Source organism: Ochotona curzoniae, unplaced genomic scaffold (assembly GCF_017591425.1).
Source record: "Ochotona curzoniae isolate NIBS_2020 unplaced genomic scaffold, NIBS_Ocur_1.0 contig_1014, whole genome shotgun sequence".
NCBI lineage: Eukaryota > Metazoa > Chordata > Mammalia > Lagomorpha > Ochotonidae > Ochotona > Ochotona curzoniae.
The window spans coordinates 4958339-4981011 of NW_024464920.1; the positions used below are offsets into that span (position 1 = coordinate 4958339).

The window sequence follows — 22673 nt, forward strand, 5'->3', positions numbered from 1 at the left end:
GGGCGTGGGTCACCTGGCAAGATGGGAAAGGCTGTACCCAGCTTGCACCCCAACTCAGATTACCCATCTATGCATTACTTTTTTATTTCTGAATGAATTACAAGATGCCATGGGAACATAAACTTGGTGCTAGGCATGGTTGGAGGAGAGAGAGAGAGAAAGAGAGAAAGAGACAGAGAGAGAGAGTCATTGTCCCTAAGTAAGAGATCTGAGGTTGAGGTTCACTCTCAGGGCCCTGGAGGCTGTCCCAAATTCTCAAGCCTCCCGCCCCTGCACGACAGCCCCGGGCAGTCCAGTCTCAGTGCCTTAGACTTACGGCCAGGTTGGCTTCATTGGGAGGTGACCAGCGGCCGGCCTGTTACTGGGTTCCTAGCCTAGAGTGCAGTGGGGGGGGGGGGGTTCACAGTCACACCAGTAGCAGCAGGAATGTTGCTTTTTCTTTGGAGAAGAAAAAAAAAACTATGGGGGTAGGGAGGGCACCCCTTCATCCACCAGCCGACCCTGGCCCAAGGCCACAAATCTTGGCGAAGCCCCCAAGATCCAAGTCCATTTACTAAGGAGAGTATTTAAAATTCGGCACAGCAAGCAGAGGCAGCCCACCCCTCAGCTCTCCAGACTGTCCTGCTTTCCTGTCTGCGCGTGCCCCTCTGGGTTCAGGCTTCTCTCTCTCTCTCTCTCTCACTCACTCTCACTCTCTCACTCTCTCACTCTCCTCCACGCTGCCCTGGAGCAGCCAGCCCCGTGGGGAGCAGAGCAGCGGGTGGGGGTTGGGTGGGGGTCCTGGGGGGGCAATGCTCCCTCTCCGAGAGAATTGGGTAAACATGGCGACCGCGGCGCCCATTTGCACACGCTACACAAATGCATCGCATTCCCGGTTGTTTGCAGAAAATTTACAGCTGAGTAATAAAAGTTTACGATCGACTCACAAGTTGGATTGGCCACAAGAAGTCATGTGGATTCCATCCATGAACGTGAACTTTTTATTGTGGTTTGTCCGTTCGGAGCGCTCCGCAGAACAGTCCTCCCTGGAAGAGCCTAACCATTGCCAGGGAAACCGGCGCGGGGCGCTCCCTTCGTGACTAGTATTTTTTTTTAATTATTATTAATCTGATAAATAATTATTTCCCTCCCCCCTATTTAATTTTTCCCCTCCCAGGTGGAGTTGCTGAAGGAAGCTGGGGGCACCTGGGGAGGCTGGGGTGGGGAGTGGAGAAGCAGGAGTGGAGGGGGCGTCTCTCCCTTCCCGACCCTCGGGCCCCCAAGGGGCAGCAGGAATGCGGGAGCGGCAGAGAGGCCTCGCCCCTCGCCTCCCGCGCTCTCCCTTCTGCCCCCCTCCGCAACAACTCTCTTGGATTTTTTTTTTTGATGAGTAGGACTTTTTTTATTTTTAATTTTTGCATTTCTATAAAGTATATGTATATGTGTGTGTGGAGCTGACACGAGCCCGGCAGCGGCAAAGAATGAGTGTGGGAAAGAGAGGCAGAGAGAGAGAGAGGGAGAGAGGGAGAGTGACAGCAGCGCCCGGTAAGTGTTTCCTTATTGGTTCAACTATGTAACTAATGGTCCGTAGCTGGGTGGCGGTTGCGAGATAAGGACAGCAGCGGCTTGCCTGGTTAGAGAGGAGAGGGGGCTGGCGAGGGAGTGGGCGCGTGGGTAATTATGGGGAGGAAGAATGGTGTGGGGGGGAGGGTTCAACGAGAACCTTGGTAATGGGGTGAGTGTGCTGTCCTGCAGACGCAGGGTGCTGACATGGGGATGGGGGGTCGCGGGGCAGGGCGGCTGAGCTGGCGCTCTGCTGGATGCCCACCGCGGCGATGGTACCTGTTTATTATTATGGAGCTGCGGCCTTAGGCCAAGGGCACTGCGACGCAGTGGTGACTGGAGGCTCCAACTCCAGGGCCACAGGGGGAACCTGTAAGCTGTGCTCGTGACCCCCCTCCCCGAGCAACGTCAGCTCGCAAGCCACCCCCACCCCAGCGCCGCAACTCCACACACCCCCCCCAACAAACTTTCGGGCGCCCCTCCCTGCCCCGCAGCCCCCTCCCGGCGAGCGCGGCTGGCAGAGCTCACACATGCGCAGTGCGCGCCCAGGGCCGAGCCTCCGGAGCAGGAAGCGGGCGCAGCGAGGCGGGCGGCGGGGCCTGTTAATTGGCAATTAAGGGGGAGGCTGGTGGCTGGTGCGCGTCAGCCGCGGGAGAGCGTCTGCCCACCCCCTGCTCCCGCCCCCGCTCGGGCGGACGGAAGGGTGGGAGGTGCCCTGCGCGGCGGGTGGGGGTGGGGGTGCGGGCTGCAGCCCTCCTAAAGCCATGTTGTGTACGCGCAGAAAAGAGGCCTGTTTGCGCCCCTCTTCCTGCCTGGGATCGGTGTCCGCCACCCCCACCACGGCCACCCCGCCTGGGGTGACCCCTGGACGGCGTCACGCGCCGCGCTGGGCCGCTCTAGGCTAGGACCTGCCCGGCCTAGAGCGGAGGTGGGGATGGGGGGCAGCTCCCCAACCAGGCCGAGATGGGGGGTGGGGAAGGTGGATAAGCCGAGGTCTCTCACCCTCAGGGTCTCGTGGGTGAGGGGCGAGGCCCTGAGCACTATAGGGGGTGACTGGCTCTTGGGTGCAGGCGTCAGAATAAGGTGCCCGGGAGGGCCCAAGGCGTCCGGAATCTTCCTCCGTAATTGGTGCTAATGGCGTGTTGTATAGCTTTAACCCGACACATATGGCTTCATAACACAGTGGCTTAATTTCTTCCAAATGTACGTGGCCCCGAGTGTGTTGCAGTTTGATGTACGATCGCGCCCTGCTCCGGGGCCTGGGTCCGTCCGAGGCGGCACCTACCCGTGCGAAAGTGGGAGTCGCTGTTTGCAGAGGGCGCCGCACACGCAAATGCCTTGCACACCCAAGCTGACACTCCCAGAGCGGGGAGGGGGAGGTCTGACTATGGGGGGTTAGCCTCACCTTCCGTGGGAACCAGGACACCCCCTCCCCAGGCGATGGGGATTCCGCTCAGAGCCCAGTGGGAGAGGGGAACGCTCCTGGATTTCCTGTTTAAACCCTGACCCAGTGTCTGACGTGGGGGTGGCGGGCAGGAGGGGGCCAGAAAATCTATTTTGACCAATTTCTGAAAAACATAGTTCGACTGCACTTGGAATGAAACCCCCGTGGGTCGGAGTTAACGGTGAATCTTTCTCCCCTCCCCCCACGACCCCCTTTCGATCCCTTACTGCCCCCCCAAAATCCCCCGCTTTCTCAGCTGACATAAAGGCCTCGGAGGTATTCTCCCAGGGGAAGAAATGACATTTTCTCTTCCCCTTCTCTACCCGCCCCCCCATAGAGACCGTATAGGCATAAGCGTCTGCCGAGGGGCTAATTTCGCGTTCCTTGTTTACGATCGAGAAAAGCGCTCGGCTCTCCCCAAATGGGCCCAGCCCGCTGCCTGCGCCGGCTGCTGCGCGCCTTCCCTGCCGCTCGGGCGCGCGGCCCGGAGGGGAAACCGGGCCTTGGCCGGCGGGGACCTGAGGTGGGCGAGTGGCCTACGGTGGGACGCTGGAGGCCCGCCCCCAGGCCCGAAAAGGGGAGCCTTTCTCCATGAATAAAGTGGGAGCCGCAGACCGGTGAGGCCTCTATTTCTCTTTCGCCTGTATTTGGTCCTTTTCCCATCCTTGCAGATGGATGTTAAAGGGGCACGAGGGATGGATGGGTGTGTGTGTGTGTGTACAAGTCCCCTTTGTTCCTCCCCGGAAAGAAAACCATTGCCAGAGAAGGCTATTCAGGCCGGTGGGGCAGTCACCTGGGACGTTAAAGGGGAGGGGGTGGCTCGGGTATCTCCCTGGGACCACAGGGCATGCCATTGTGTTTTAACGGTGGGATATTCCGGGTGCTAGTGTGCTAGGGTTCCAGGTGGGTGAAGTCACAGTTGTGTCCTGAGGACCCTTCATGGAATATTTTTCTTGCTTTTCTGCTCCTTCCTAGCTGGGGTGCTGTAGGCCCCCCACTTTGCCCAATGGCCTTCACCCCTAAAGCTAGCTGCATCCTGCTTAGCCAGAGAGGGATGCCGACAAAACCCAGTGCTAGTGATCCACTGGCCTTGGTTTTTCCGGTTTTCCAGCTTGGCCAGAAGATAGGCGGATCTCCAAGACCAGCCCTCCCTTTCCAGTTACTTTCACTTTTCTTTTCCTCCTCTTTTTCTCTCTGCCTCTCTCTGTGGTGCTCAAACCGAAAGCACTATGGGGTGGGGGGGCACTGGCGGGACCCCTCTGCCTGCAGGCAGGCCTGATTCCCTGTAGACAAGGTCCCCATGGCTGCCAGGACAGCTCTTGTGTGATTAGCTAATAATAGCCAGGGTAGCTGAGAATAGAATCTGGCTCAAGGACGCTGCACACCCAAGGCTGAGGCTGCTCAGGCACTGGCTTTCTGGCTGCCGCCCTGGCAGCACTCCCTGGAGCCTCCTCCTCCTCCAAGCTCACCCTGACCACCCTCTGGCCTGTCCCTGCCCTGAGAGGGCTCTGTCCCTGTATGGTTTGTCCTGGTTCTCAGCTGGAAGAGGAGAAATGCAGTGTAGATTCTGTCTGCCCCCTCACTCCCCAGTTGTGATCCCCACAATCCCCACGGAGATTGGAGATTGCGACCTTGTTCACAGGAGGCGACCTTGTTGGGTTTGCTGCAGAGTTAGGAAGTTAGGCCCTGGAAGCTTTTATGCATTTATCATCAACAGGCTCAAATATACAGCCTCAGGCCCGCGCGTGAATATATGCGGACTCAGGTTTCCTGGGTGGCTAATTGTGTATTAACCATGCCTGTACTCGCTCCAACACCATGTTATGTGCATGCGAAATCTTGTTAGCCCTTGCTAGAGGAGGGTGACCTCGCCCAGGCTCAGGGTGCAGCCCTGCTGGGGTGAGAGAACTGTGTGCCTGCGCTCAGGAATCGGAGTAACCGGGTTCCGGGAACCAACGGTGCCACAATGGTTCTCTCAGGCCTCACTGCTCTCACTGAGGGAGGGAAATAGTACATCCCTCCTGTGTTCTCTTTAAATTTCCTCTGCCCATGCCCCCTCCACCCCCATATGCAGACTGCTTTACAAGGAGATTCTAGTTGTCTTGAAAGTGAATTCTGGAGGGCCTTATTGTGAGTGGCGATGCTGCGTGGTGTTGTCAGGAGACGCCCTGCTGGTGTGCTGCTGAAGGGATGTGGTGGTCCAAAAGGTGTCCCCAGGAAGCGGTCTGGGGGGTCTGCTAGCCAGGGTGCTTGGAAAGAGACTGGTGGAGAAGAGAGTCGGCCAGGTAGGGATGCAATGGACATTTGTTCCTAACTTCGCTCGCCCTGGCCGCTGCGCCAGGACCCATCCTAGGTGACTTGCTTGCGTTTGTGGGAACAGATTAGCTCTCTGAGGTCCCCTCAGGTCCAGATCGTGTGGCTGGGGACTGGGTTAAATGCCTTGTGCAGCCGGCCGGTATGCCTGGAGAATCCAGCGCAGCCTGGGCCCTGCTGTGAGCTGGAGTCTTCCGGCCTCTCCTCGGCCTTTCTCCCATCCCAGGCTACCAAAAGACAGAGCCAAAGGGAAATATAAAGATCGTAAAACACACACACACACACTCTCTCTCTCTCTCACACACACACACACACACACACACACACACACTCCTAAAAGGACAGGAGCAGGGCCGGGGCGGGGGGGCCTTCCCGCCTCCGCTGCTGCTGCTGCTTCTGCTGCTGCTGCAGCTACTGGCCGATCAGGTTCCTCGGAAGACTCGTGTCCAGACACGCCGCCCGCCGCGGGGCCGGAGCGCGCAGCCGGCCCTGCGCCGTCACCAGGGGCGGCCTCAGGCTTCGGGGCCTCGGCCACCTGGGGCGAAGGGGTGACATTCCCCCCCACAGGCCCACGGCCTCTGCCACGGCGGCGCCGCAGCTGCCCCTGTTTATTGTGTCTGTGTGTTGTTTACTTGTTTTGTCTGCTGCCACCCTGCGTCAGAAACCCGCCAAACCAGCAAACTCGCCCGGGAGAACAAAGTGCGGCGCTCTCCCCAACTCCCTCCCCTCCCCAGTACCCCCTCCCGCGCCGTCTCCTCGCCGCCTGCTTCTCGCTCGGGGAAGGGAGGAAACAGAAATGATCCTAAAACCCGGCAGCTGTTTATAGGGTCGGGGGAATTATGGGGACACCATAAACCTCCAGGTGTCCCGGCGGGTATTGCTGGTGGGAGAAACTTGCCTTCGATTTTGCTTTCTTCTTCCTCCCCTTAGTAGCGGCTTGGTTAAGAAGGGGGGTCACAGTCATTGAGAAAGCCGAGCCCCCCTCCTGTTTGTAGGAGTTTCCCCCAGACACAGATTGTTGGGTTTTAAATCAGGTTAGTGTTGGTGGATTCATAAAGCTTCATAGAAAGCTGTATAAAGCGAATCGCTGTGCCCCCCCTTCCTCTGCCTCAGCCCCTCCCAAAATAGCAGTGAATTTAAGCAAATCCCACAAAATTAAATTGCCCCGTTCGCTAAAGATCCTATAAATCTCCAACTCTGCTAGGTGCAGAGTCGGTGAGGCCGCCGTTTGCCTTTAATTTGGCTCCTGGCTATCAAATCTAAGAGTATCATGGAAGTAAGTAATATTCTCGTTTCTGAAATTAATTTCCCCCTCCCTAGCTCGCTCCCCCTTTTCGTCAGCCTAGATGAAATGGTTCTTTCAGATCTGCAAACAATAAAGGATAAAATTACTTATAGGGAAATGAGGACGATGCTTCATTGTTGGCTTATTGTTGCAGAACATAAGAACATTTTATTTGCAGGCAGAAGGAAGTTAGCCTAGGGGAAGAGGAAAAGACGAAAGAGAGTGAGAGGAGGCCCAGTACCCCCGCGCAACACAACTTCCACCACGGTTAACTTTTATGACATGCACCCAATTTCCGTACAGCAACTCACTGTGACATCATAAACGCCAAGTTCTTGAATTTTACAGTTCTCTTGTAAACCTTCAAAAAGGGTTCAGTCAAGGAGGGGCATAAGACGCAGGTTTCAGTAAATTGGCATCTTTGAGCCAGAGCAGTATGCTCCCCTCATCCCTTCTTTCTTATCTGGGAACTGAAAATATGTTGAATATGCCGAATTTTAATTTCTCCTCCAGGGGCCAAACCGAGTCCCTGGCTCTGCCCCGCTTGGAACATCTAGGCACTTGTGCTCCCTCCCCTGTTTACAGTCTCAGTCCCGCAGGTTCCCCCTGTAGAGCTGCTAGCCAGCTGCCTGGAATTAAAGGTGAGAGGCTAGAGAGCCAGGCCCCAAGGAGCAGAACTGATTTTTGTTCCCAGCTCAAGCCGGAAGGGGGCTCAGGCCTGAGTGTTGCTTGGGAACTGTTTTACTTCTAACCTGCAGGCCAACCAAGAAGCAAATAGAGAAGCCAGACAGCTGTGTGAGGGTTTGTGTCCACCAAGGGTGGCAGTAGTAAGTGAGGTGCCAGGGGGGAATGGCAGGCGGAAACCTGCAGGAAACCTGCAGAGAGAGAGTTAGATGGAGGGCAGGGGAGGGAACAGGACCTGCTGAGTGAGCTGGGCCCCTTCTGGTACCCCCCTCTAATTGCAGGGAGCCTCTCAACCTTTTCTTTGCTCCAAAGAGGAGTGGCCAGGGCAAGCCTCCGAGGTGTTTGGGGCACTTCCCAGGAGCTCAGCATTCTCCATCTGGCCTCTTCTCTCCCTCCTCCCTTCCTGTGGACCCCTCAGCTGGCCCCAGGAGAACTGTGTCCCAGAGTATCTTGCACCCCCTAAATGGGATCCATTTCTAGGATTGGGTATGTCAAATTTTATTTCCCCTCTCTCTCAAGAATGTCAGAAATCTGAAAGCAGGGTGTTCCTTTATGGAATGCAGCAGGCTTCTGGACAGGGAAGGCAGGGGAGGTGTGCACAGACAGCGGTCCCCCCCCCCCACCACACACATACCCCAGATCAGTGAAAGGAGCCCTTGGGCCCAGCCCATGCGTTGGTCCCCAAGCTGACCCGGGTCCCCTTCTTTCACCTTCTCTGGCAGATCACAGGCGCTTAGCAATGCCTTGAGATCAAAGGAACTTCTGCGCCAAACCCCAGGCATGGAGGGTACAATTTATTTTTTAAATTTTCAATAAAAAATTCTAATCTTAAGTCCGTGGGGCCCACAGAGCAGTAGCTGCAGAACAGCAAAGCCTTAACCAAATAATGCGATTGTGAGCGGGACAGCGATTGAAACCCCCAGCTTTCTCTGTAAGAGGGATTTTAGTGGCACAAAAGGAGTGGCTGGGGCGGGGGGGGGGGCGGCAGGCAGCTCTGCTTGGCTCCCAGTCTGTAGGCAGAGTAGGGGTGGGGGGGCCAAGGTTGGACATCTGCGACCGCCTCCCCACGGCAGCTGAGCACCCAGGGTCGAGTTGTTGGGGTCCCTGAGCAGTTGAGACACTGGCGGCCAGGACTGTAGTGTGTACATCTATCTGTGTGTGTGTGTGTGTGTGTGTGTGTGTGTGTGTGTGTACAAGCGTGGATGAGTCACACACACACACACACACACACTTTGCAGAGTTGGAAGTATCCGGGGAACATGAGAAAGGGTGACCTATGGAAAGAAAGTCACCTTCCTTTTTAAATAAAAACTAATTAAAAAAATTATAATCCCAGACTTCATCCCCCCCCCCCCCAACCTCCCGAAAAATCACTATTTTCCAGAACAGAGTGAAAAGCAAAGAGAGGCAAGGTGAGTCCTGTCCAGGACCCCAGCCCCACCTACGGTCTCCCCAGGTCAGACCTGTGGAGGCTGGGGGTGGGAGTGCTTAATTCACCCTGGGAACCCCTCAAAAGGCTGGTCTTGTCTCCAACTTGTAGCCTCGGGGACTCCAGGCCATTGACTGCACCCCACTCAGGCCCTAGGCACAGGCTGTAAATTCTTCTCCTATAATTAGTACTCATGAAAAACATGTGCTTGGGGTCGGAGGGGGGGAAATCTGGAACAGCGAATGGCAATTGTCCCCTTTTACTCCTTCCCCTTGTTTTGCCGAATTTTTGTTTTATATCCACTAATTACAGCTTCTCAAATGGGGGGGGGGGGAGATGTGCTGCGGATGCCCAGTTCCCCCAGAGTGCCCAGTTCCTAGGACCAAGGGTCTGAATCCCGTTGCCGCTATGCAGACGTGCGGGCCTGCCGGGCCCTGCCTGCCGGGAGGTGTTCTGTGGCTTGTCGGAGAGAAACAAAGAACAAGTTCGCTCTCCTCCTTCCTAGACCGGGTGCATAGTTACCGAGCCCAACTGCAGTTTTAATAAAACATCTGTTCTTGCTTCTGCTGATGAGTTTCCATAATTGTTTTCAGACAGATTTAACAGGAGAATATAAATATAGTTAGAAAAAAAATTCAAGTTCTATCTCTCCCCTACACACACTCACACAAACACGTACATGCACACACAGAGCCATCCTTTTCACCAATAATAACAATAATAAAATTAACATGAAACAACTGGGAAAGGAAAATATAGACCAATGGAGGGACAATCGGGTTCATCTGACCTGCTCTTTCCCCCCTTGGAGCGAATCCTTCCAGCAAATTCCAGCTGCATAATTAAAGATCAGTCTGAATGGAGGAAGCTTCTTGCCGCAGGAACGGAAGGTGATGGGGGGAGGAGATCAGCTTTGCTGACAGTCTGTGGCCGTGGGGAAGTGTATTTGTATTTCTGCCCGCCTGTCTGTCCCCCGTCCAGCATTTCTGCCCCCCCCCCCCCCCCAGCAGCTGGTTTCTGTTCAATATGAATCCGCAAGACCCTTCAGTCCCTGCCCTCTGTTTAGGGGACGTCATAAAACACTTAACTTTCCGGGCCTGAGACTTACACTCCGCTCTTCAGGTCGGCCTCCGCCCCCCTCCCACCATCCCACTGCCTTTAGACCCCAAAAGAGAATCTCCCCAATTTGGGGACCACTGCATGTCCAAACTGAATTGAGGGGAGGCCCCAAGAAAACCTCGATATTCTTGTTGGGGGCCTATAGCTTATGCCTCCTCAGGACCCTTTTCTTCCTCTCTTTCAGGTCCCCTCCTCCTCCCTACCCATAAAAGTGATTTTAAAATACATAGAAAATCAACACCCATTGAAAGCAAAACCTCATTAAGAATCCTATCTTCCATCATTCAATTTGTTGTACATTGCAACAATTTAATACCTTGAAGGAAATATCACTGACATGATTTATCCCTCCAGCAATTGCTGTCTCTCTCTCTCTCTCTGAAATGGGGGGGTGGTGGAGGAGGTGTATTCTCCCAGCTTCTTCTCCTTGTTACATAGCTACCCTCAGGGCAAGAAAAGAGGTTGGGTACTCTGGGAGAGGCTACTTGTGGCTAGGGGTGCAACCACTTGCTTTCTAGCCTAGCCTCTAGGGTACTTCTCCCTACCCCACACACACTTGTTCCTTCTCCCCCCCCCCCCCAAATCCCCTGCCCTCCAGGGGCCTGTAGCCCCAGCCAGCTGTTAGCTGTTGCAAACCTCTGCCCAGGCACGCTGTGAATTTGAAGACAGCTGGATGTGGATCAGAGAGCCAAAAGCAGTTCTCCGCGTATAGTGTCTCCTGCTTGCCTACCTGCCTTGTCACCCCAAGATGAGGTCCCTCGTTTATAAAGTTCTCTCTCCCATTTTCAAGACCCAATCTCTCATCCCTTTTCACCTCGGTTTCCTTGGAACTGGGAGAAAGTGTGGTCCCAGAAGGAGAATCTCCCTAGTGGGAGGGGTCTTCTTTCTCTTACCTTTCTAAAGACCAGCCAGCTTCCCTCTTTTCTGAAGGGCTGGGCTGTATTTCTCTCAAAGACAGCATGCACTGACTGGCAAGAAGACCCCACAGCCCTCTCACAAGGTATTAACTAGCACTGTGTCCCCACCAACCCCTACACACTGTTTGCTTCTGGGTCCCAAACTTTATTTCCACATAGCCCCCCCACTCACACACAACCCCCGCCCCAGAGACGCTCCAGGGATACAGAAGATGAATAAACTGAGTTTTTTTCCCCCCTTCCCAGCGTAGTCCCGTTTATGGCTTTATTGCGACCCATTGATTACTCCGCTTTGTTACACAGAAGGAAAAGATCATAAAATCCTGCGACATCCGGGTTCTTGTGATAGCCAGTGCCTCCCACCCCCCCCCCAAAATGATGAGGAGGGAAAATAGGAGGTTTTCATCCGCTGTGCGCGCACCTCATGTCCCCTCTTTGTCACCTCAGCGCGTTTTCTGTCGCGACATCAGATTCAGTTTGAGTTGCGCAGGAAGGAAGGAGGAAGCCCCCCGTGAGCGCACCTTCGGCAGTGGGCTGGCCCACAGCCGCACCAGCTGCGGCTTCTCAAGTGCTCTTCCTCCTCAGCTCCAAGTCGGGGAGCGGGGAGAGTAGAGAATGGGGGGCAAAGGCAGCTGAGAGTTCCAGCGCCAGCAAGAAGGGCTGGCACTTGGGCTTGAGCTCCCCAGGAGCCTTTGCTAGAGTGTTAGAGCCTCAGAACACCCCCAAGGGGGTGGGGGCAGGGGGCTTCTGACCTGGACAGGGGCTTGAGCTGACTGTCCATCAGAGCCCCCCCCCCCAGCCTTCTCTCTCTGGCTGGAACCTCCGTGCAGTACCCCCACCGGCTCTCGCTGGCTCCAAATCATAAATTCTCACCAACATAAACAGCAGTTGATGTCTCCAGAAAGACCCAGAGTTTCTTTCTTCTGCCTTTCGCACCCTCTCCCACCTTTCACTTCATTTTCTTCCTGTTCTATTGTATGTTTGTACATTTTCCCTTTTAGGAAAAAAAATAATAATAAAGACATGCTGCAAGAGTTTCCCAAAAAGAGAGGGAACAGGGAGATCAGAGGCGTGGGTAGCCCCTGGGCCCCCACCAGCTCTGCCACTATACCCTAAAGTCTCACCCTTGCCCCTCGCCCACCCTTCGAGAACTTACTCACCCCCTCCTATGTCTCCCTGCATCCAAGACTCTTGGTCACACCCTCCTTCCTCCTGGTACTGTGTTTCATGAAATTTCTATTTCTGTTTTTTTTTTTTTAATTGTGGGTTTTTTTTTTTTTTTTAGAGGGGCAGAATATATGACTCTGTGATGGAAGCTCACTCCACTGAGGGTCAAAAACCAGGATTTCTTGTAGGGATTCTGGGGGAACCTCCTGAGCTGAGTGGGAGTGCTTCCCACCCAGTCATCAGGATGTAATTTTAGAAGGAGGTCGATGTAAAATCAGATTGTAAGGACAGGGGTTGCTTGGGCCCTGGCTCTGCTCACAGCACAACCACAGCTGGCTAGGGCTAAGCCATTTCCCTCTTCACAGCTGTCCTGGGGAGAGGGGTGAGCAGGAGCCTCTGGGGGACAGGCACCCCTCCTTCACCCCCAAACCCGCGCCCTCCCCTATGCATTTTAAAGAGAAAGCCAAGTCTCACTTTCAAAGCCCACACTTAGTCTCAACTAGGGAATCAACAGAAGCAGAAGCGATTTTTTTCCCCCTTCTTGACATCTGGCTCGCGATTGGCTGGAAGGGGGTCAGCTGACTTTGTCATTTTGTCTGTCCTGGATTGGAGCCGTCCCTATAACCATCTAGTTCCGAGTACAAACTGGAGACAGAAATAAATATTAAAGAAATCATAGCCCGACCAGGTAAAGGCAAAGGGATGAATTCCTACTTCACTAACCCTTCCTTATCCTGCCACCTCGCCGGGGGCCAGGACGTGCTCCCCAACGTCGCCCTCAATTCCTCTGCCTATGATCCAGTGAGGCATTTCTCGACCTATGGAGCGGCCGTTGCCCAGAACCGGATCTACTCGACTCCCTTTTATTCGCCACAGGAGAATGTCGTGTTCAGTTCCAGCCGGGGGCCGTATGACTATGGATCTAATTCCTTTTACCAGGAGAAAGACATGCTCTCAAACTGCAGACAAAACACCTTAGGACACAACACACAGACCTCAATCGCTCAGGATTTTAGTTCTGAGCAAGGCAGGACTGCACCCCAGGACCAGAAAGCCAGTATCCAGATTTACCCCTGGATGCAGCGAATGAATTCGCACAGTGGTGAGTTTTACAGCTCCGAGATATAAATTAAATAAACTGAACTGGCTTTATGACCGGCTTCCCTAGAAGAACGGGCGGAGAGAGTTTTTTATGACCCCATAAAAACAATCACGCTCGTCTCCTCGCCGACGCCGAGACAGGGCCCCCTCTTCTGCCCCCTCTGCTCGCCTGCTTGCTCGCTCACGGGAGCCTGGCCCCCTCGGCCCCTGACAGATTGGAGGGGCTCCAGGGCGAGCTGAGGGGGCAGGAACAGGGCAGCGGGGCTGAGGGGAGGGGGATCCCCCAAAGTCAGGTTGAGAGAGAGCGAGAGAGAGCGGGAGAAAAGAGGGCAGAGAAGTGGGGGAGAAGTTTCTAGGAAGCTAGGGTACTGAGGGAGATGGGGAAACCTAGTCCTTGAAAATTGGGGACCCCATCCCCCGCTCGCTGGGATTTTATATATTTTTTAAAAATTATCTTTTAGACTGGTAGCTTTCTTCTGCCTTTTTTTTTTTTTTTTTTGCTCCACCTCTCCCACCCACGTTTTTCTGGGGACTCACCCCACCCCCAGGGGAGCACCGAATGAGGCTGGGGTCCCCCCACCCGGGTTGTACCCCGTTGTGGGGGTGGGGCAGGGAAAAAGGGAGAAGGCTCCGGCCCGGCGGCGGCAGGGGGCCCCTGGGCTGCCCGGCCAAGTTGGGAGGGTCAGGGAGTTGGTGAGGCGGCGGAAGGGGCTGCGGGGGACGCCTCGCTGATTGTTTTTAGTGTGTTTTGTGCCCGGATCTCCAGGGGTTGGCTACGGAGCGGACCGGAGGCGCGGCCGCCAGATCTACTCGCGGTACCAGACCCTGGAACTGGAGAAAGAATTCCACTTCAACCGCTACCTAACGCGGCGCCGGCGCATCGAGATCGCCAACGCGCTCTGCCTGACCGAGCGGCAGATCAAGATCTGGTTCCAGAACCGCCGCATGAAGTGGAAAAAAGAATCCAACCTCACGTCCACGCTCTCGGGGGGCGGCGGAGGGGCGGCCGCTGACAGCCTGGGCGGCAAAGAAGAGAAGCGAGAAGACACAGAAGAGGAAAAGCAAAAAGAGTGACCAGGACTATGGTCTCTGCCACCCGGCTCTCCTCCTCCCTCGCTAACCTCTCCCCCGGCGCGCACACACACACACACACCACCACCACCACCACAGCCGCCGCCACGGCCACCACCATCCCAGGCGCCCCTAAACCACACACTCTGTATTTATCGCTGGCACAATTGATGCGTTTTGGACGCCCAACGTGGACCTGAAAGTCAGCTCTGCCGTCCCCCAGCCCCCACCACCACTTCACCGCACAACTCTGACCACGCACCTCTCCCCGCCACCCGCCCCCCACCCCTTGCTTCCTGACTAGCTCCTTCTAGACTCCTCTGCAAGCCCCTTTCCCCCGGCCCAGGCCTTGGGGGCTCGGGGCCCCCCTCAACCTAGCTTCAGATTGCCCTGCAAATGAGGACTTGACTTTCCTCCACACACACCACAACCAACCACCACTCCCTGGGCGCCCCCCACTCCTGCCCCCCGTGCAGAAGGCCGGGTTCCCGGGCCGGGGCCTTCGATTTGGGGCCTTGGGCCGGGCCTGGTAGCCGGGACCCGGCAGGAGGCCCGAGGAGGAGGAGGTCGAGCCTCGGCCCCACAGCTACCCCCAGGGCCTCGCCCTGCAACCCCCCCCCCGCTCTCAACCCTTGTGGCCCCCACCCCACAAACCTCCCAGCAACTGCCCAGCCCAGGCAAATTGTATTTAAAGAATCCTGGGGGGAGTCATCATGGCATATTACAAACTGTGACCGTTTCTGTGTGAATATTTTTAGCTGTATTTGTGGTCTCTGTATTTATATTTATGTTTAGCACCGTCCGTGTTCCAATCCCATTTTAAAAGAAGGAAGGGAATTAAGAAAAAAAAGGGGGGGGGGGGAAATGACACAAAAAAAGGTGAATGACGTTTGTTTAGCCAGTAGGAGAAAATAAATAAGTAAATAAAGCCCCCCTCCCCTCGTGTAACCCTCTTGTATAAAATCGACCTCTGGATCCGTTCTCGAATATTTAATAAAACTGATATTATTTTTAAAAGTTGATAGCTGATGGCTTGTGTTCCTTGCTCGCCCGCCGGCTCGGAGCCAGGCCCCAAAGCGTTGCCGTATCTACCGTCCGCTGCCTGCAGTTCCCCCCCGCGCCGCCCCAGCCCCCTGCAAGCGCCTTTTCCCGGGCCCGGGGCGCGCTGGGACCCCCGTTCTCCTGTGCTCGCGCCGCCGTGGGGGCTGGGACTGGGAGGCCTCTGCGGGCTCCCCAAGCGGGGTAACACACACCCCACAAAAAGAAAATAAAACAACTAGAGAGGCCACCTTAGGATTTCGTTGGGGGCGGGGGAGGAAGCCCTGGGGGTTCCAGCCTCACCCAGGCCTTGCTTCTCGCCTGTGGGAGGGAGCCTGGGATTCCTGAACCCCCGAGTCTCTCCATCCTCCGAGTGGCAGGAGGGATGAGGGGACTCCCGAGCCCCCTCGGGAGAATCGGGGGTCCCGGGGCAGCTCGAGCGCCAGGCCGGCAGTTGCGAAACGTGACACGGAGGCGGAGAGCCAGGGGCAGGAAGGAGAAGCCAGCGGGACTTCGGCAGGGACTGCGCGATTCAAGGACATCTCGAAAGAAAAAGCTTGGAAACTAAGCGTGCCCAAGGCCTCCCGGACCCAAAATTCCTTCTTTCGCCCGGGCCCGGGGCACGTCTGCCGGCTCACTTCTTTCTGCTCAGGCCCCAGCGGGTGAGGGGAGCAGCCGGACACCCCCACCCGGCGCCAGCCAGCTTTGTCGTCCCCAAGCCCAGCCAAAGAAACCTGAGTGGGCGGCCTAGGGGAAGAGGTGGCGAACGAAAACGGGGGCTCCCAGGAGAGAAGGAGGGAGGGAGCTAACTAGCAAAAAAAAAAAAAAAAAAGCCACCAGAGTTTCCCAGACTCCACAGCTCCCCGCCAGCGCCCCCCGCCAGCGCCCCCGCCAGCGGGGAGGGGGCCTTCTCCTGGCAAAGGGCGGAGATTTCCTGGGGAGAGAAGCTAGCAGGGAAGAATAAAACCTGGGGCAAGGGGAGGAGGAGAAGGGGGCCCCTCGGAATGGCTGTCTCAGCCCCCAGCCGGCCTCAGCGTGCGCTGTTGCTACCCCCCTTCAGCTGGGTCTCCCCCAGGGGTCCCCTCCTCGCCCCTCCATTAGCCCACAGGAGTCTGTCCAGGTTCCTTTGGCACTCTGGCCCCAGGAAAGCCTTTGCCCTCACCACAGGGCACACAAGAGGCCCCGTGCCTCTGCCTGGCTCTCCTGCTTGGCTCTGTCTCTCCATGCCTTCCAGTCACATGGACTTGCTATCCCCAAGTAGCTGGCAAAGCCCCCCCCCCCCAGGTCACAGCTCATTAGCCCTGCAACCCATTGTGCATCCTTCTGCCCACCTACTCTAAAACTGCCCTGTGCCCACTCTGGGGTGCCTGGCATAGGCCCACTCTGCCTGGCTCCTGCCCTCCGGGCTCACCCGGGAGGGCCCCCTTCCTCCACAGACTGCCTCAGGGGGCCCTCCAGGTGGACATCTTGTCCATCTCTCTGGAGGGTGTGGTCTGTCTCCCACCTCAGCAGTAAAGAAGCAAGGAGGGCCATTGGCCTTTGGCTTGGGGAACCAGAGGCAACCCCCTCCGCCCAACTTTGCTTTGCAGCCTGGGCAGGGACCACCCTACCTAATTACCCTCTCTGCAGGTATTTTTGAAGTTAGGAAGACCCCAGAAGTAAGGACAACGAGACTATTCTTTGAAAACCAAAATAGCCCCTCTGTGCATCCTAAGCAGGGCCTCCTCCTCTTTCCGATGTAAATAGAATTTAAAAGTATGGCTCAACATCAGCCATCAGCTTCTTGGCCCGGTGGAGAGCGCAGCCGGCGCGGCAGGATGCAATTCCTACAAATAGGCACCAGGTGTCGCTGTGGACTCGTTGTGTTGGCTACCCCCCATCCCAAGAACCATTTTTTTTCCCTCCCCCTTCCCCCTCTCCCTTTCTCTCCTCTCTCTCCCTCTCCCCCTTGGTTGGGCTTTGCCAACATATCAAGATGCGTTTCGCCGGCTTCCATCACTAACCTCCCGGAGGTCATCAAGCCAAATTTATGAGTGGCCGCTGGAGTCACGTGACTCTATTTAAGGCTCCCTTATTTGGGAAGAGCGCATAGGATAAAGAAAGAGATATCTCCACCTATAAATTGTGCACTTTGGAGAACAAAAAAGCCCCTCAACTTCAAAGAGTCACAAATCACCCTTAATCAAAAAGGGTGCAGAAATTTTTTTTGGGCCCTCCCCGCCATGAGCTCCTACGTAGCCAATTCATTCTATAAGCAGAGCCCCAATATCCCTTCCTATAACATGCAAACTTGTGGGAACTATGGATCGGCCTCAGAGGTGCAGGCATCCAGGTACTGCTACGGTGGATTGGACTTAAGCATCACTTTCCCACCGCCTGCGCCTTCCAACTCTCTCCACGGGGTAGACATGGCTGCCAGCCCCCGGGCTCACCCCGAACGCCCCGCCTGCAGCGCCACGGCCGCTCCGGGACGCGCTCTGGGCAGAGACGAAGCGGCTTCTCTGAACCCCGGGATGTACAGCCAGAAGGCGGCCCGCCCGGCGCTGGAAGAGCGAGCTGCGAGCGCTGGGCAGATCAAAGAGGAGCAGGCGCAGCCTGGGCAGCCCGCAGCGCGGAGCCAGCCGCCGGCCCCGCCACAGATTTACCCGTGGATGACCAAACTGCACATGAGCCACGGTAAAAAACTTTAGGACTTCATTTTGCGCGCTCGGGTCCGCCTGGGTTTTATAGGCCATGCGGGGCAAATAAAGAAAAAAAAACCTGCGGCCATAAATTTTACGATCCAGGCATCAATGGCTCGTAAAACTGTCCACTAAAAGGCTTAGAGGCTGTGTGCGCCCAAATTTACGACGACATAATTGGATCATAGGAACAAAACGTGTATAAAAGGCAATATTCAATTTTGGGGGGAGAGGGAGGGAGTTAAAAAAATAGAGGGATCTGAAGGGTGAGCGGCGCGGGGGTCTCCGGCGCGGGGATCCCCCCGCGGCTCACCCCGCTCGCTCGTGCGCTCCCCTCCCGCCCTCCCCTGCGGACCGAGCCCGCTCGGCCCCGGCGCGCTCGCCGCCCCGGAGGCTCCCAGCGCCACTCGACTCGGGAGGGGCGGGAGGGGGGTCCCCGGTGCCCGGACCTTGAGGGTGCTGGCCGTTCGGTCCGAGCCTGGGTCTCCCTCTTCCGCCCACCCCCTCCCCCTCCGCCCCTCCGGGCCGGCCGCCGAGTGAAGGCTGCGGTGCAAAGTTTCCTTCCCGGGGCGGGCGGGCGTGCGTGTGGGCGGGCGGTGGAGGCGCCTTGGCCCCGGGGCTCCGGGCCCGCGCTGGGCCTGCCCGGCCGCGCTCCCCTCTCTCCCTCTCCGGTCGTTCGCGTCGGGGGGGAAAAGGGGGCACCCCCGGGGCTGGGCTTTGCGGGGGTGCGTGGCACGCTGTTCATTCCTGCCTGGGGTTTTTTGGGGGGGTTGGGGGTGCGGTTTCTGTTACAGAGACGGACGGCAAGCGGTCGCGAACCAGTTACACGCGCTACCAGACCCTGGAACTCGAGAAAGAATTCCACTTTAACCGCTACCTCACTCGCCGCAGGCGCATCGAGATCGCCAACAACTTGTGTCTCAACGAGAGACAAATCAAGATTTGGTTCCAAAACCGAAGGATGAAGTGGAAGAAAGATTCCAAGATGAAAAGCAAAGAGGCGCTTTAGAGGCAGCGGGACGATCCCCCGCAAGCCGGCGGTGCTCCCCGCGTCTCTCCTGACTTCCCTTCTCCGTTTTCTTCTCTTTCTGTATTTTGGGGCCAGGGGAGGGGTGGGGGGCTCTCAGACAAAAAAAAAAAAATGCTCTTTCCTTCGGCATCCGCATTCCCACCGACCTATCTACCCCGGAGTTTCCGTGGGGGACTGCCCTGTCTCCCCTCATCTGGGTTTAACCAGCACCAGAGGCCTGAAACAGGCTGGCACGGAGCGAATCCGGCTGGGCTTGGGCGGACTCTCATTTGCTCCCAGGTCTTTGGGGCCCACCCCGAAGTGGCTGTGGGCCGGTCTGGTGCCATGGGCCCCTGGCTCAGACCCTGCAAGCTTTGCTCTCTCCCCTTTGTTCCTGGTGAGGCGGGCCAAAGCTGCTGCAAGGATGGCGGGCTGGAGAGTGAGAGAGTGCCTGAGCCGATGGGAAGTGGGTCTCCAGTCTTGGGGTGCTTCCTCCTAGAGATTTAACTGTATCTTCATTTAGTGGTGATCTATATGCGAAAAGGGGAAGTAGTCATTGACTACCCAGGGGTCCCCTCAGTTGCCCTGCACCGGCTTTTGGAAACACCGTTCTGAAACCTTGGGAGAAGCCTCGGGGACTCCCCTCCTCAGCCCAGCCCGCTGCATGCTCTCGGGCCTCAGCCCCAGATTGCTAGTTAGTGCAAATGTTGGGGTGTCCTGCCACGGAACCCAGCAAGCGTTCCTAGAGACCCCTTTGCTGGTCCACAGTCCCTGCCACTCTGTGCCCTCCTGCTCCATCGCTGATGTCCAACTATTTATTGACTGCGGGTCTTTCCTGAAACTATATTTTGTCATATATCAAATAAAAATGAAGAGAGAACGGGGCTCAAAGTGCAGTGGCTCCCGTCTGTTTGGGCCATGTGTTTGGGGTGAAAGTGTCTAAACGGGGTGGTAAGATGTAGGAAGAGGCCTACAGTCTTTAAGACTTTCTTAAAAAAAAAAAAAAAGCTTTAGAAACTTCTAGGAACAAGGAGAAAACAGAGATGAACGTGGCCTTCTTGCTGATTTCTCGCAAAGGCGAGCAGCCAGAGGGATAAGGGGAGGGTTTGCTGCCTCAGCCTTGGCTAGGTGTTCAGGTGGCTGTACCCCATCCTACTCTGACTGCGGGTAACTGAGACCCCTAGCCCAGTATCAGCTTACCCCTGTGCACCAGAGCTCCTTAGTAGGGACAGTAGGGACCCGTGGCTCCGCCGTGTTAGATTCGGTCCTTCCGGGCCTGACAGAGGGATGCAAGCGGGCGGGGTGGGTGAGGTGCACTTCAGCTGTTCCGGGCAAGGAACCTGCTTGGCAAGGAAATCTTCTGACAGTCTTCAGACAGTCATGTCTGTTAGCCATCATTTATCTCCATCTCTGGGATTTTGTGTATGTGGAGTTGGGGTGGGGGCACAGTGCTGAATGGCAGCTAATTCAGGTGGTACCCGAGGCGGGCCTGGACCTGGGCTGTTACTCGGCTGGGATGAGCTGGGGAAGGAAGCTCTTTACAGGAGCAACAAATGTGGGGAGGGTCCATAAAACTTTTACTGCATTTCCTCTCCCACCTCCCACAACGGGGTGATTTCCTGGAGCCAACCTAGGCCCCCCACACTGCTGGGGTGGGGACCCTCTGCGGTGGGTGTGGGTGGCGAGTGGGAATTGCTACAATTATTAATGCTGAGGTGCCTTGAATTATTATTTTTTTTTTGTAAGGACTGACTTCACCACATCCCACTGCCTTCACCACTGGATTATCATAGGGAAAAAAAAGGCACCCCCTCCTCGCCACACCATGCCACCATCGTTCCCCCACCACCAGCCAGGCCAGGGCACTGCCCAATGTTTTTGTTTCTTCTCAACTTGCACGTAGCAGTCAGCCCAGCCCAGCTCTCTCCTCCTCTCTCTCTCTCTCTCTCTCTCTCTCTCTCTCAAATAAAATGTGTAATTTTCTTCAGGGAGTTATTTTAATTTTTTCTCCATGCTGAGTAAAACTATTGGGTGAGCAGTGAAGTGTGGAGAAACGCTGGCTTCTCCGAAGGGTAACAGTTAACTAAGAACGAGACGCTAGCGCCCCTCACGCACCCGCGCACGCCTCCCTGGCTGCCCAGGCGCCGCTTCCTCCCCAGGGGGACAGATGGGGGACTTTTTGCCTGCGTCAATGAGGGCAATGTACATCCCAGCCTCTAGGCCAGGCAAAGGGGCACCTGCCAGGGATGCCTCCTCCCTTCCAGCAAGCAGGCTGGCAGGCTGTGGGCATCTCCTCCTTATACAAGCTGAAGGACTCGGGGTGGTCAGGCTGGGGTGATTGCTGCCAGCCCAGTCGCCTGCCTACTTCTCCCCCCCCCCCCCCCCCCCCCGTTCCTGTCACAGCCTAGCAGGACCCAGACTGGGCTTCAACAGTGGTGTCCTTCAGCAGCAGTGACCAAGCCAGAAGCCTGGGACCTTCACCCCAGTGCAGGGGGATGGGTAAGGCCCTGGCTGGCTTTCTTCTTTGAGGAGCAGCCTATGCTTGCAGGCTCTTGGCAATTCCCTGGCCAGCCAGCCACCCCGCTTGGAAAAGTCCAGGGTTTGGCTCTAAGCTTGGAAGCATGGCGTGGTGGGAAATGAGTAGAAGGGCTGCTGGGTCCCAAACAGGGACCGAAGATGCCTGCCTCTCCCTTCTGCCCTGGCACCCACCCCCTCTGACAGCGGGAAAGAATGGGGGAAAAAGCGTGACTTACCTTCCCCGGGGGAGTGGGAAGAGAGGGGACACGGCCCACTCTGAGCAATTAGAGGAGAGGAGGAAAAAAGTAGGAGGAAAAAAAATATCAACATGACCTGGAAGGCGACAGGTCTTTATGGAAATAAGTAAGTGAATAAATAAATAAATGAGGGCCCACCCTCTCCCCCCTCCCCACCCTGCAAGAGGGGAGGGGAGGCAGAGGGAAGGAGCAGCAAGCAGGCTTTTGAGTGTAACTAAGCATTGGAGAAATAGGCACAGCTTCCACGTGAATTTGGGAGTTTGAAACTTTTGGAGGTTATTTATGTGAATGGCCTGAAGGCAAGCCCGTGAGTGGCTCTTGGGGGACCACGTGATGTCATTAAACCAAGTTTTATGGTGTAGGGAGAGCTGACAAACCCACAATATATTTACATCATATATAATCTTAACTGTCCAGCCACGCAGCTGCTGGTGAGGTTTAATGCTAGGACACAGGGCCTGGCAGTTAGAGGGGATTACGGCGCTGGGATGGTGGTGAGAGAGGTTACATCTTCGCAAATGAATCCCAGGGAACACTGTAAGTTAATTCTCTCCCTTGCTAAGATCTTTTCTCCCATTTACCTAACTCCTCTCCCCTTGATGGAAGCAATTTCTACTCATGGGAGGGGGGCGGCGAGAGGAAGGAGGGCAGTCCAGGCCTCCCTAGGCTGGGCTGGGAAGTCAGAAAATGGGCACAGGGCTAGGGGCTAGCTTGTCTCCTCCGACCTCCCCTCCCCTCCCAGACCATCCAAATAGGCTGGGTTCTACAATCTCTGCCCGCCCCCGCCTCCACCAAGTTCTCTTGGAGCTTCTCTCAGTTGGAAAGTCAGCCGCTGAGCCCGTGTGCAAACTAGACACACAAGCGCAAGTGCCTTGGAGGGGGCTTGTGCGGGGGATGGGGGTGTGTTCAGCCCTCAGGCGGCGGCCCAGAATCTAAGCAGGGTGGGAATTTGGGAACAAGGGCCTGGCCAGAGGGCTTGGTGGCTTTTGAGCCCACAGGCTCTGCTGCCTGGGCTGACAGGAGAACCCCGGCGGTGTGGGGGGGGGGCACGGGATGCCCTACTCCCCCCCCCCCACGACCCGGCCTGCAAGGGTGGCCC

General features: G+C 56.2%; 2 protein-coding genes across 3 annotated transcripts; both read left to right on the forward strand.

The window, feature by feature from the left end:
• The first annotated feature begins 1010 nt into the window (after window positions 1-1010).
• Window positions 1011-14119, forward strand: HOXC6 (homeobox C6). 2 transcript variants are annotated; one of them, XM_040989314.1, is made up of 3 exons: window positions 1011-1524; window positions 12657-13002; window positions 13768-14119. In XM_040989314.1, the coding sequence occupies exons 2-3, from the start codon at window positions 12849-12851 to the stop codon at window positions 14073-14075; spliced, it is 462 nt and encodes a 153-aa protein (XP_040845248.1). In that variant the 5' UTR covers window positions 1011-1524; window positions 12657-12848; the 3' UTR covers window positions 14076-14119. The 2 variants fall into 2 exon arrangements, with proteins under 2 accessions (XP_040845248.1, XP_040845239.1); XM_040989305.1 differs by lacking the exon at window positions 1011-1524 and having other exon boundaries at window positions 12479-13002.
• Window positions 14120-17264: 3145 nt separating this feature from the next.
• Window positions 17265-18968, forward strand: HOXC5 (homeobox C5). Its single transcript, XM_040989328.1, has 2 exons — window positions 17265-17786; window positions 18586-18968. Exons 1-2 carry the CDS (start codon window positions 17333-17335, stop codon window positions 18798-18800), a joined length of 669 nt encoding a protein of 222 aa, XP_040845262.1. The 5' UTR covers window positions 17265-17332; the 3' UTR covers window positions 18801-18968.
• The last annotated feature ends 3705 nt before the right edge of the window (window positions 18969-22673 follow it).